The 12,340-nt window shown below is 55.7% G+C and overlaps 1 protein-coding gene across 7 annotated transcripts in view; it reads right to left on the bottom strand.

Annotated features, from left to right (window-relative positions):
• The window catches only part of LVRN (laeverin), a 72,232-nt gene extending 63,111 nt beyond the window's left edge, over positions 1-9,121 (bottom strand). For 4 of the 7 annotated variants that reach the window (XR_001793065.4, XR_516349.5, XR_011389648.2 and 1 more), the window contains exon 1: positions 7,487-8,355. Coding sequence is in view for 1 of the 7 variants with exons in the window: in XM_002710138.6 (XP_002710184.1) it covers positions 7,487-8,184 (698 nt within the window). In the remaining 6 variants the exon portion in view is untranslated. Of the gene's footprint in view, positions 1-7,486; positions 8,359-8,506 lie in introns of those variants that run through there. The other 3 variants (XR_016235068.1, XR_016235067.1, XR_016235066.1) reach the window with 2 other exon arrangements.
• Positions 9,122-12,340: the final 3,219 nt, after the last annotated feature.

The raw sequence follows: 12,340 nt of genomic DNA, 5'->3' as shown, positions 1-12,340 counted from the left end.
AAACCAAAGGGAAAACCCAAAGTTTCTCAGACAAACAAAGGCTGAGAGTGCCCCACCAGCCTTGAGCTGGATGAAGTTCTGCGCGTGGGGACAGGCACGTGGCCTGGCAGCTGAGAGGCTGGTGAAGACGCCCATGTCCCTCACTGCAAAGCCTGTGTCCAAGCCCTGGCTCTGCCTCCTGATTCCAGCTTCCTGACAACATGGACCCTGGGAGGCAGCAGGGAGGCTGAAGGGATTAGGCTCCAGCATGCATGTGGGAGACTGGGGTCAAACTCCAGCTCCCAGCTCCAGCCTGCCCCAGCCCTGGCCACCGCAGTCATTTGGGAAGTGAACTAGCCAACAAATGGGAACTATCCCTGTCTCTCAAATAAATAAATAATTTTTTAAAAAATTGACGTTCTTGGGGCCAGCACTGTGGTATCATGGGTAAAGCCGCTGCCTGCAGTGCCCACATCCCACTTGGGCACGGGTTCAAGTCCCAGCAGCTCCCAGCCTACAGAAGGGGCTCCTGACTCCAGATTGGTGCACCTCCGGCCGTTGTGGCCATTTGGGGAATGAACCAGCGAATGGAAGACCTTTCTCTCTGTCTCTCCCTCTCTCTGTAACTCTGTCTCTCAAATAAATAAATCCTTAAAAAAAAAAAAAAAAGATTTGGCCGGCGCCGCAACTCACTAGGCTAATCATCCGCCTTGGGCGCCGGCACACCGGGTTCTAGTCCCGGTCGGGGTGCCGGATTCTGTCCCGGTTGCCCCTCTTCTAGGCCAGCTCTCTGCTGTGGCCAGGGAGTGCAGTGGAGGATGGCCCAAATGCTTGGGCCCTGCACCCCATGGGAGACCAGGATAAGCACCTGGCTCATGCCATCGGATCAGCGCAGTGCACCGGCCGCAGCGCGCTGGCCGCGGTGGCCATTGGAGGGTGAACCAACGGCAAAGGAAGACATTTCTCTCTGTCTCTCTCTCTCACTGTCCACTCTGCCTGTCAAAAAAAAAAAATTAAGCCCAACCAAATCAGTAACCACATCAAATATAAAGCACCAGTTAAGATGCTTGCAGGGGCTGGCGCTGTAGCATAGCAAGTGAAGCCACCGCCTACGGTGCCAGCATCCCATATGGGCACTGGTTCAAGTCCTGGCTGCTCCACTTAGGATCCAGCTCTCTGCTGTGGCTTGGAAAAGCAGTAGAATATGGCCCAGGTCCTTGGGCCTCTGTACCCATGTGGGGGACCTAGAAGAAGCTCCTGGCTCCTGGCTTTGGATCAGTGCAGCTCCGGCTGTTGCAGCCAATTGAGGAGTGAGCTAGCAAATTCAAGACCTCTCTCTCTGCCTCTCGTTCTGTGTAACTGACTTTCAAACAAATAAATCTTTTTTCCTAAAGAAGCTTGCAATCAGGTCATTGTCATGGTACAGCACCTTAAACCATCGCATTTAACAGTGGCATCTCAAGGAGGGCCAGATCAAGCCCCAGCTGGTCCACTTCCGGAACAGCTTCCTGCTAATACTCTTGGGAAGGCAGAGCACGGTACAAATCCCCTGCCACCCACATGGGAGACCCAGAGAGAGTTCCCGGCTCGCAGCTTCAGCTTGCCCAGACCTGGCTGTTGTGGTCATCTGGGGAACAAACCAGAGGATGGAAGATCTGTGTGTGTGTGTGTGTGTGTGTGTGTGTGAACAACAACAAAGACACCCACCCATGCTCAGTGTCTTCAATATCCTGTCCCTGACTCTAGCTTCCTGCCAACGCACACCCTGGGAGGCAGCCATTATGGCTCAAGAATTTAGGCTCCTGCCACCCACATGAGACCTGGACTGAGATTCAGGAAAATGGGAAGTGATTTAGTGGACAGGCGTGCTCTTTGCAAATAATTAGTTTAAAAATATGGTCTGAATATCCCCTATAGAAAGATACAGATTAATAGACAGTACAATGACAAAGATCCAACACTATTAAGGTTTTTTTTAAGGATTTTATTTATTTGAGAGGGAGAGTTACAGATAGTAAGAGGGAAAGACAGAAAGAAAGGTCTTCCTTCCATTGGTTCACTCCCCAGATGGCTACAACAGCCGGAGCTGCGGTAATCCAAGTTCCTGCAGGGTCTTCCACAAGGGTGCAGGGCCCAAGCACTTGGGCCATCTTCCACTACTCTCCCAGGCCACAGCAGAGAGCTGGATTGGAAGAGGGGCAGCCAGGACTAGAACTGGTACCCATATGGACGCCAGCACTGTAGGAGGATTGACACACTCACTGCACCATGGAGCTGGCCCTAAAGATTTTATTTATTCATTTGAGAGATAGAGTTAGAGACAGTGAGAGGAAGAGACAGAGACAGTGAACCACCTGCTGGTTCACTCCTCAAATGGCCACAATAACCGGAGCTGAGCCGATCCGAAGCCAGGAGCCAGGAGCTTCTTCCAGGTCTCCCATGCAGGTGCAGGGCCCAAGGACTTGGGCCATCTTCCACTGCTTTCCCAGGCCATAGCAGAGAGCTGGATTGGAAGAGGAGCAGCCGGGACTAGAATCAGCACCCATGTGGGATGCCAGTGTTGCATGCAGAGGATTAACATACTGAGCCATGGGGCCAGCCCCAATAAATTCAATTTTAATATCAAGACTCATAAAGACTAACAGTGAAAGGACAGAAAAAGATTTATGATGTCAGCACTGAACACCTGAAAGCTGGAGCAGACAAAGGGGTGAAGCCAGCTGGGACCAGACGGAGCCCTACAGGGCATCTCTCTCAGAAGTGCTGGGGGCAGCTGGGCAAAGACAGGCATCTCTCTTCTTATTTGATTTCAAAGGCAGAGCGACAGAATGAAATGGTCAGAGACAGACCAAAGGAGATCTTCCGCCTGCTAGTTCACTCCCAAATGCCCACAGCAGACAGGGCTGGGTCAGGCCAAAGCCAGAGCTCCAGCTGGGTCTCCCATGTGGGTGACAGACAAGCACTTGGGCTGTCATCGGCTGTCCCCCGGGGCACACAGCAGGAAGCTGAACCGGCAGCAGAGGTGGAACCCGGCCCGGGCCGGCCAGTCCGCCACATGGGCCCCCCCAGCAGTGAGAACCCCCGCCCCACAGCGCCCAGCGGTGTTCAAGCGCAGTCACTAATACCGGGGGAGACATTTATCTCATCTGGAGGGAGGAGTCAGCACAATGCACCTGCAGAAGCTCACGGGTAGCCCCCTCTCCACGCTGGAGCCTGCACCCTCACTGCTGATGCAGGGGGGAACACAAGCTTGCCAGCGAGAGGCCGCTCACTGCTGCCACGTTCCAAACAGCCTGGTGCAGGTCAACTCAAGGATCGAACCCCACCCCAGGGCCTTTCACATCCTTGGGACACGAGAACTAAGAATCGTTCTGGGCCAGCGCCACGGCCTAGTGGGTTAGGCCTCCGCCTGCAGCACCAGCATCTCTATGGGCGCCGGTTCCTGCCCCAGCTGCTCCTCTGCTGATCCAGCTCTCTGCTGTGGCCTGGAAAGCAGTGGAAGATGGCCCAAGCAGTTAGCCCCCTCCAGCCGTGCGGGAGACCTGGAAGAACTCCGGGCTCCTGGCTTCGGATCAGCCTGATCTGAAGAAGCTCGGGCCACTCTGGCTGTTGGGGCGTGAATCAGCAGAGAGAAGACCTCTCTGTCTCTCCCTCTCTCTGTAACTTATTAACTCTCAAATACATAGATCTTAAAAAAATCTTCCATGTCTGGGTGCCACAGAGGGAAAGAGGAGACAAACAAGGGAGCCCCTAAAAGAAGAGTCTTTCTGGGGGTCAGCGCTGTGGCTCAGTTTAGGTTAATCATCTGCCTGCAGAGCCGGCATCCCATATGGGTGCTGGTTCTACTCCCGGCTGCTCCTCTTCCAATCCAGCTCTCTGCTATGGCCTGGGAAAGCAGCAGGAGATGGCCCAAGTCCTTGGGCTCCTGCTCCCGCATGGGAGAGCCAGAAGAAGCTTCCAGTTCCTGGCTTTGGATCAGCGCAGCTCCAGCCGTTGAGGCCATTTGGGGAGTGAACCAACAGATGGAAGACTTGTCTCTTCCTCTCACTGTAACTCTACCTCTCAGATAAATAAAATCTTTAATATAAATTTAAAGAAGACGACTTTCTGGGCCTGCCAGACTGGAGTGAGTGTATTTTCTGGGCTGGTGGGACCCGGGAGTTGTTCCCTCACAGCTGTCGAAGGTTCGTGGCCCCTCACCGGGCTCAGGCCTGCAGGGCCAGCGCGCTGGGCCTGGCTGCAGCCCCTCCTGAGCTGCATCTTGATCTCGGGTGAACACTTTCCACAGCACCCATGCAACCCGGTCACTCTGATCGTGGGCATGGTGGCTCCTCCACGGCCCACCGGAGGGATTCTCAATCCTCCTGGGCCTCAGGGGACCACAGAGGCCACGTGAGGCACCGGGGGCCACTGGCCTAAGGCTCGTGTATCCCAATGGGAAGGGGCAGTGGTTGCAGACGACGGGGCTCCAGTGGGTGCTCTGCCTGCGGCCCTGGGGAGCAAGCAGAGTCCCTGAGAACTGCGAGGGAACTCCCGCTCCCTCGCTGCTGCGGGCATTCCGAGGAGGGGCTCAGCCTCTCTAGATCTTTCCTTCCTGGGACTTTGACCTCATGTCCTGGCTCCAGCCTCCTTCCCCTCCCAGTCACACTTCCCCATTCTCCAGATGGCTTTTCCCGGGAACTCGTCCTAAGACATGACTTTCGTAGGAAAATGTCTGAGAGTTATGTGTCGTCCGAGGAGGAGGTGGCAGGCAGAGACGCCTGCTCTGTGCTCTCCGCCACACCTCCTCCCTGCACTGCCGGGCAGTCTGTTCGCAGCTGCCCTGAGCAAAGAAGGCAGAGGCACGAAGGCTGGCTCAGCACTAAAACTCACTCACTGGAATACCTCGCATTAACAGGCTGAAGAACACAGGGCCAGTACTGCAACACAGCGGATTAAGCTGCCACTGGCCATGCTGGCACATACTGGAGAGCCAGTTCAAGTCCCGGCTACTCCATTTCTGACCTAGCTTCCTGCTGATGTGCTTGGGATGGCAGCCAGTGACGGCTGAAATACATGGGCCCCTGCCACCACACGGGAGAGCCGGATGGAGTTCCGGAATCCTGGGTTCATTGCAGCCGGTTGGGAATGACCCACTGGATACAACATGTCTTTCTCCCTCAGTGACTCTGTCAGCAGGACATCCTAACTTGTTAAAGGATATAAATAAAATCCTACACCTAATTCTCACACCATGCTTACTGATGAAAGGTTAGAAACGTTCTCTCTGAGAGCAAGAGAAAGCAGCATGGACGCTTCAGGTTCAGTCTCTCTCCTCAAGCCAACCTCTAAAGTCTATACAGCACAGGATTCCATGGAAGTAACATTGTCTAAACTGTCAGAGGGGAGAAATGGAGGCACGCGGGGGTTGGGGGGGGGGGCTGTAAGTGAGCACCTGGAAGCAGGAAGTCAGTCTTGAGGTGATGGGGGGGTTACTGATGATACCTACCCATGTGACAAGTGCACAGAACCGATGGTGGCTTTCTGAGTTTAACACTGCACTACTGATTACATCTGATAAAACCAACTGGGGAAACTGGATAGCGGGCACACAGGACGCCTCCCGTGCAATGACTACAGTTAATCAAAAGCTGGAATAAAGGTGCTGACTGTGAGCATTACAATTAACTGAGGCAATATGTAAAGTTCTAAACCTTATTTTAATTAAGCTCACTGATGCAGAACTTTTTTGTTCCTTCTAAATGTTTAAGTGTGGAGAATTCAGGTAACCTAACGTTTCTCTCATCCACATTTTAAGTGTGTGATTCAGCAGTGTTAAGATAACTCACCACATAGTGCAACCAAACTCCAGAACTCTTCTCATCTCGCCAAAGTACAGCTCCACGCCCACAACACTGGAGCAGCTCCCACACCCCACACCCTGCTCTTCCCACCCGGGAATCCTCTCTGATTCCTCTCCAGCAGGAACTTGGGCGGTTCTAAGTGCAGACACAAGCAGGCTATTCCCGAGAATGACATGGGACGCATGGCAGCAGCCGCCACCATCCAGCCTGTGTGCCCCACTGCGCACCCCTGGGAAGGCACACCAGCCGAAGGGCAGTCTGTCCACCCCGCGAATAGGCAACAGACTCGGGACCGCTGGAGTCTGACTCAACCCACATACCAAGGTCCAAACTCGGGTCTCTGGGGCTGCCCCTGGGACCTGGGCCAACACATGCCCACAGGGGTTTGTCCTTGTGGTTTCCCAAGCAGGGACCCCCGGGGACACCTTCCCATCCTTGGCCCTTCGAAAGGCCACACATCTGGAATTCGGCGTGCCTTGAGACTTTCCCTCTAAAAATGTCTGCTGGTCACTGCTGGAGTCGCTGCCGCAACAGAACGCAGGGGAACTTCCAGTTCCTGTGGGCTGCCCCTGCGCCGAGGCGGGAGGAGAGGCGCACACCTGGGGCTCAATGACCAGAGCAAGAACTCTGCCTGAGCTACTGCACACAGTGGCTTCAGAAAGCCCCCACAGGCTTAGCCCCGTAACACAGCATCCTAATGAAAAAAAAACCCTAGATCACTTTGCAAGCAGAGATGCATCTGTGAAAGAGGAAAACCAGGCCTACTGTCTCTGAAAACAAAAGTTACAGCTCTCCCACCAGGGCAGCTAATAAGCTTATAAAACCCTTGAGCATTCAAAAAGTGAGGAGATGGCTGAGGGGACAACTTAGTGGGTTTTCTTCCCTCAGCAAACATCGGAGAGCACTTTCTCTAATACCAAAGGGTGATGTGTGCTTGTAGGGACGGCAGAGGCTGTACCCGGGCATGAGAGAGATCACCAGTTACCTTGCTCCTGAGGAGCCTTGGCCCAGGGGCGGGAGCGGAGCCTGCGGAGGGGCCTCATCTCAAAGGGGAGTAAAAGGCAGGCGTGCGCACCCCGGAGGCTGCCCTCAGCGTTCTCTTAGGTCCGTAGAGGAATGCCGCCCGCGTCCATGCTCTGGCCGGCAGCGGGTAGGCACACAGGAGATGCGGGCCCCAGGCGCCAGGCGGGCGATGGATGAAAGCAAACCCCAGAGTTTTGGAGCTGCTTAACAGAAATCCAAGGTACGGGAACGAAGCGCCCCAGTGTGGGTGTGCGGCTTGCCAGAGCAGCGCTCCCAGAGAGCCGGGAAGGATGGATTAGCCCCGCGCCGCTCCACCCTTCCCACCCAAGGAGCGCCTGAAGATCTCAACCCGGTAGGGTGCGGCCTGACAGCCTGACCTCTCCCAGGTGTCAGAGCTGCGGCCAGCGACCACCCTGGAGTAGCAAGGGCTCTGTCCCCGGGGGAGGGAACGCGGGCCCAGCGCAGCTGCCAAAGGTTCTTCCTGAGGAACACCCCAAGTTCTGCAGCAGCAGCGACCTCAGAAGGGCCGGCGACGCCACACTGCCGGAGAAGCACCTGACCTCGGCGCCCTCGCGCCCAGCAGGTCCAGGGAAGGCGGGAGGCGCGCGCCCGCGTGGGGAGCGGCTGGCGCTAGCTCTTACCTGCGCTCGCCCTGGTCTGTGTAGACGTTGAGGAACAACCCCTCCCTGGTGTCCTCGAACACCGGGCCGGAGAAGCTGAGCTGCAGCTCATAGCGGGCCCCCGGCTGCAGGGCCTCGCCCAGCTCCAGCACCATGTACTGCGTGTCCAGCGCGAACCACACGTTGTCCACCGGCACGCGGCCCGCGGCCGCGGCCCTGGTGCCAGGGGGCAGGGGGCCGCGCACCTCGGCGCGCTCGCAGTCTAGGAAGAGGCTGTGTAGCAGCAGCCGCGTGGTGGCCGCGGTGCAGCGCACCGTGATATTCACGCGGCCGCTGAAGCGCACCCTGGGCACCGCAAGCGCGTCCGGCCGCAGCCGGGGCCACAGCTCTAGGTCGTAGTGCAGCGGCACAAGCCAGGGCGGCAGGCGCAGCTGGTCCCAGGGTCCCGGGGGTCGCCAGTCGCTCGAGGAGGTCGTCGCCGCCCGCTCCGGTGCAGAGCTGGATTTTGGAGTAGGCTGGGTCTCCTCTTGCCCGAAGGGAGGAGAGGACGCAGAGTCGGGGACGCCCGGGACCTTGGGTTCCGATGGCGGGGCGCGCACGGAGTGTCCGTACAGGGCTGCCAGCACGGCCAGCGCCAGCAGGAGCGCGGCGACCACCCCGGCGAGCAGCAGGGCCACCGCGCGGCTCAAGTAGAAGCCGGAGCTGGAAGGGGACCCCATGGCGCGCGCCTCGCCGGAGCGGGATGAAGTCCGGAGTCGGCGGCAGCAGCTGGAATCCCGGCCCGGCGCTCAGGACTGGGTCCCGCGCCCCTCCTCTCTCGTCCTGTCCCTCCGCCTGCTCGAGGAGCGGAGGAGAACTGTGGCTTACCCCTCGGAGCTAATCAAATCCAGGCCCCTGCTTCCCCACCCCCACCCGCCACAGCCCTCGAGGAGGCGGGACCGGCGCACTGAGGCGCGCGCCCCTGGGGAATGCGGGGTGGGCCAGCACCGAGGAGCTAGCGGGCAAGCCAGGCTCGCTCCTGGACACCTGCGGCGGGGTTACCTGGCTCGAGGAGATTCCCCGGGATGTGCCGTTTGTTTAAAGGAATCGGCACCGAGCACCCTGGCCTCCTTGACGCTGTGGAGGGCAGAGCGTCCAGCGCCGCACCTGCTGGGCCCGCACCCAGACTTGGTGTGTTGGGGCGCGGGGTGGGGTCTCCGGGCCCGCACATTGGGAACGCGCTGTGAAAGGACCCCAAAGGGCGGCCACTCCATCAGGATGACTTTCTGAAGCCAAATCCATGGCTCTAAACTCGCCGTTGCAATGATCCCGAGACACGCGGCCCGGGCAGCCAGTGAAGGATGGGAATCAGGTCGGGAGTCCGGGGCGCCTCGGCAACTTGGGAGCCGGGCCGGCCGGGGAAGCGGCAGCAGAACGCCAGGGAGCGCGGTGCTCGCGGGTCCCGGTGAGGCCAGGCCGGGGCTCGACCTGAAGCTTCCGAGCAGCCCAGCAAGTGTCCGGAGCCGCGCCTCCGCCCGGGAGAGGGCGCGTCCTGCTCCCAAACCCGGCGCGTTTCCAGCAAAAGAAACAGAGCCTAACGGAAACTCCGGGGCCAACCCGCTTCCCGGGCGCGGCCTCTGAAGCCATAGGCTCCAGGCTCTCTCCAGAGCAACCCGGTTTTAGAGCCAACAGCTCGGCCTGCAAGGACGCCTCGCACCTGGACGCGCACGCCGTGGGCCAGGTGGTGCTCCTGGGAAGCTCGCGGCTCCTGACCGCGAGATCGGGGAGGGGGGGGGGGGCGAAAGCCGATTTGACATCCACCTCTCGCAGGTGCGGGTGCTGGGAGCCTCCTGACTCCGGGCTGGATCTGCTCCGCTGCGCCTGCTCCCTGGGCAGAGGGGCATCCGCAGAGGAGGGGCTCATCAACGAACCCTGGCGTTCCCACGCCCTGCTCAGGTGCTTGAGGATTTGGGGCGAGGTCAGATGCCGAGGGAGGGGCACAGGTGGACATGAGTGTTTAATTCCATTTCCCTAAAGTCATTAAACAGACACTGGCTCCCACACAGATTCACTGTCATCAAAGCACGCCAAAGGATCCAGCAAGCATCTTACTAAGAATGAAACATTTCTGACCATCATGAATGTCACTCAGGTGTTGCAAAACAGCAGATTGGCTGAGCCAGAGCTAAGATAACAATTTTAAAAGAACTGAGAAAGTAGTATGTGAAACAGCTGACATCTCTGCGAAAAAACCCCAGATGACAGGAAAACATTCCCTACAAAATAAAAATAAATAAGAGCTGTTAAAATCTAACATCACGGCTAACGCGGTGATTCTCAGCAGGGCTTGATTCCGGTGCCCCTCCCCATTTGTCGATGTCTGGTCACACTTCTGATTGCCACAACTGGGAGGAGGGAACGTTACTGGTTGCTAGTGGGTAAGTCTCCCACAGTGCACAGGATGGCTCCCCTCAGCAAAGCACCCTGCCCAAAAGGCAATCCCTGCACCTATTCAGAAACCCTGAGGTCAAACAAAACCCACGCCTTTTCCGTACTTGCCAAGAAAAATGTGAGCTTCAACTTTCTGTCACTATCCGTCTGCATGCATAAGCGTTGGCATGTCCTCCGTTGTCCACCTTTCTTGGTATTTAGGATGAACTCTGAGAGCGCTGTCCCTCTTAGGCTACAAGACTTAATTTGTCTTTTCTGATTTACTTTGAAAATTCAGCTTTCAAATGCGTAATATATAAAGAAGGATCAAAAATCAAAACAGTAACAAAACACATATATTGAAATGTCTTGCTTCTACTGCTTTCATAATGATTTCAAATAGCTTTTACAATAGAAGAAGGCCCAAATCCTTGGCCCCTGCACCCGTGTGGGAGGCTTGGAAGAAGCTCCTGGCTCCTGACCAGCCCAGCTCTGGCCGTTGCAGCCATTTGGGAAGTGAACCAGCAGATGAAAGCTTTCTCTCTCTCTCTCTCTCTCTCTCTCTCACTATGATTTTCAAATAAAGCAAACAAATAATGGAAAAATAAAAATAAAATAAACTCATCACATTTTCCTAAAAGGAAAAACTCAGGAATGAGATAGCCACAGAGGCTCTGAAAACCTCTAACATCTCCCCAGAAATCTGGAAGGCCACGCAGGCCCAGAGCCATGACACGTGCTTAGGGAGGATCCAGGAAGGCCCCAGGCTCTCGCTGGCAGCTGACCTGGAGGCCCTGCCTGAGCTGGGTGTGAAGGCCAAGGCAGAGCTCTGAACCACCTGGCTGAGAACTGAAGGAAACCTCAACACACACACACACACACACACACACACACAGCCTCGTCACGGAGGCTGAGGCTTTCTGGTTCTAGGCACTTTAGGAAATCTGTCTCATCACGAGCTGGTCACTAGGCTGGCTGAGCAAGGGCATCAGCAGCCAACAGAAAAAGAATCAGACTGTACTGAGTTCATTCAGACAAGTCACTAAAGCAAAAACAAAAGAAATGACAACAGTGAGCAGCAAGCCCTTTCTAGGGAAGAGACTCTGATCTTCAGAGTTATCCGGTTGTTTTAATTCCATTTTTTCCAGTAAGAAATGTTAAGACGTGCAAAGAAACAAAGTATCCCAGGGGCTGGCCTTGTAAGCTGCTGCTGCAACACTGTCATTCCACATCAAAGTTCCAGTTCAAGTCCTGGCTGCTCCACTTCTGATCCAGCCCCTTGCTAATGTGCCTGGGAAAGCAGCAGAAGATGGCCCAAGTGCTTGGGCCCCTGCACCCGTGTGGGAGCCTGGAGGAAGCTCCTGGCTCCTGGCTTCAGTCTGGCCCAGCCCTGGCTGTTGCAGCCATTTGGCAAGTGAACCATAGGATGGAAAATCTCTCTCTCTCTCCCTTCCTCCCTCCCTCCCTCCCAAATAAATAAATCTTTTTTAATAATTAGTTATTTATTTGAAAGTTAGAGTTACACAGATTGAGAAGGACAGGCAGAGAGAGAGAGAGAGAGAGAGAGGTTTTCCATCCTATGGTTCACTCCCCAATTTGTTGCAATGGCTGGAGCTGTTCCAATCCGAAGCCAGGAGCCAGGAGCACCCTCCAGCTCTCCCATGCGGGTGCAGGGGCCCAAGCACTTGGGCCATCTTCCACTGCTTTCCCAGACCATAGCAGAGAGCCGGATCAGAAGTGGAGTAGCTGGAACTCAAACCAGGAGCCCATATGGGATGCTGGCACTGCAGGCTGGGGCTTTAACCCTCTGCACCACAGCGCCGGCCCCAAATAAATCTTTTAACAAATCAAAATGAAAGATCCACTAAATGAGCTCAACAGTAGCCTTTTTTTTTTTTTTAAAGATTTATTTATTTTATTTGAAAGTCAGATTTACAGAGAGAAGGAGAGGCAAAGAAAGAGATCTTCCATCCGCTGGTTCACTCCCTAATTGGCCGCAATGACCGGCGCTGCACCGATAAGAAGCCAGAAGCCAGGCGCTTCCTCCAGGTCTCCCATGTGGGTGCAGGGGCCCAAGGACTTGGGCCACTTTCTACTACTATCCCAGGTCGCTATCCCAGGTCATAGCAGAGAGCTGGATCGGAAGTGGAGCAGCAGGGACTTGAACCGGCGTCCATATGGGATGCTGGCCCTGCAGGCGGCAGCTTTACCTGCTACACCACAGAGCCGGCCCCTCAACAGTAGGCTTTATCAAAAGAAGAAAGAACAAAGGAATACAGACAGGCAAATGAGATTATTCAATCTGAGGAACAGAAATAGGGGAGGGGAAATGAAGACAAAATGTACAGAGCCTAAGGAACCAGGAGATACAGCCAAGCAGACAAACATAAACATCGTGGGAATTCCAGAGAAAAAAAGAGAAAGAGAGAGAAAGAGGGGGTCAGAGATTGTTTGAAGAAATTATGG

Source organism: Oryctolagus cuniculus, chromosome 6 (assembly GCF_051225735.1).
Source record: "Oryctolagus cuniculus isolate XC-2025 breed Fujian yellow rabbit chromosome 6, ASM5122573v1, whole genome shotgun sequence".
NCBI classification, from domain to species: domain Eukaryota; kingdom Metazoa; phylum Chordata; class Mammalia; order Lagomorpha; family Leporidae; genus Oryctolagus; species Oryctolagus cuniculus.
The sequence above is the reverse complement of the archived record's forward strand: the minus strand, read 5'-3'. Positions and strand labels throughout refer to the sequence as shown.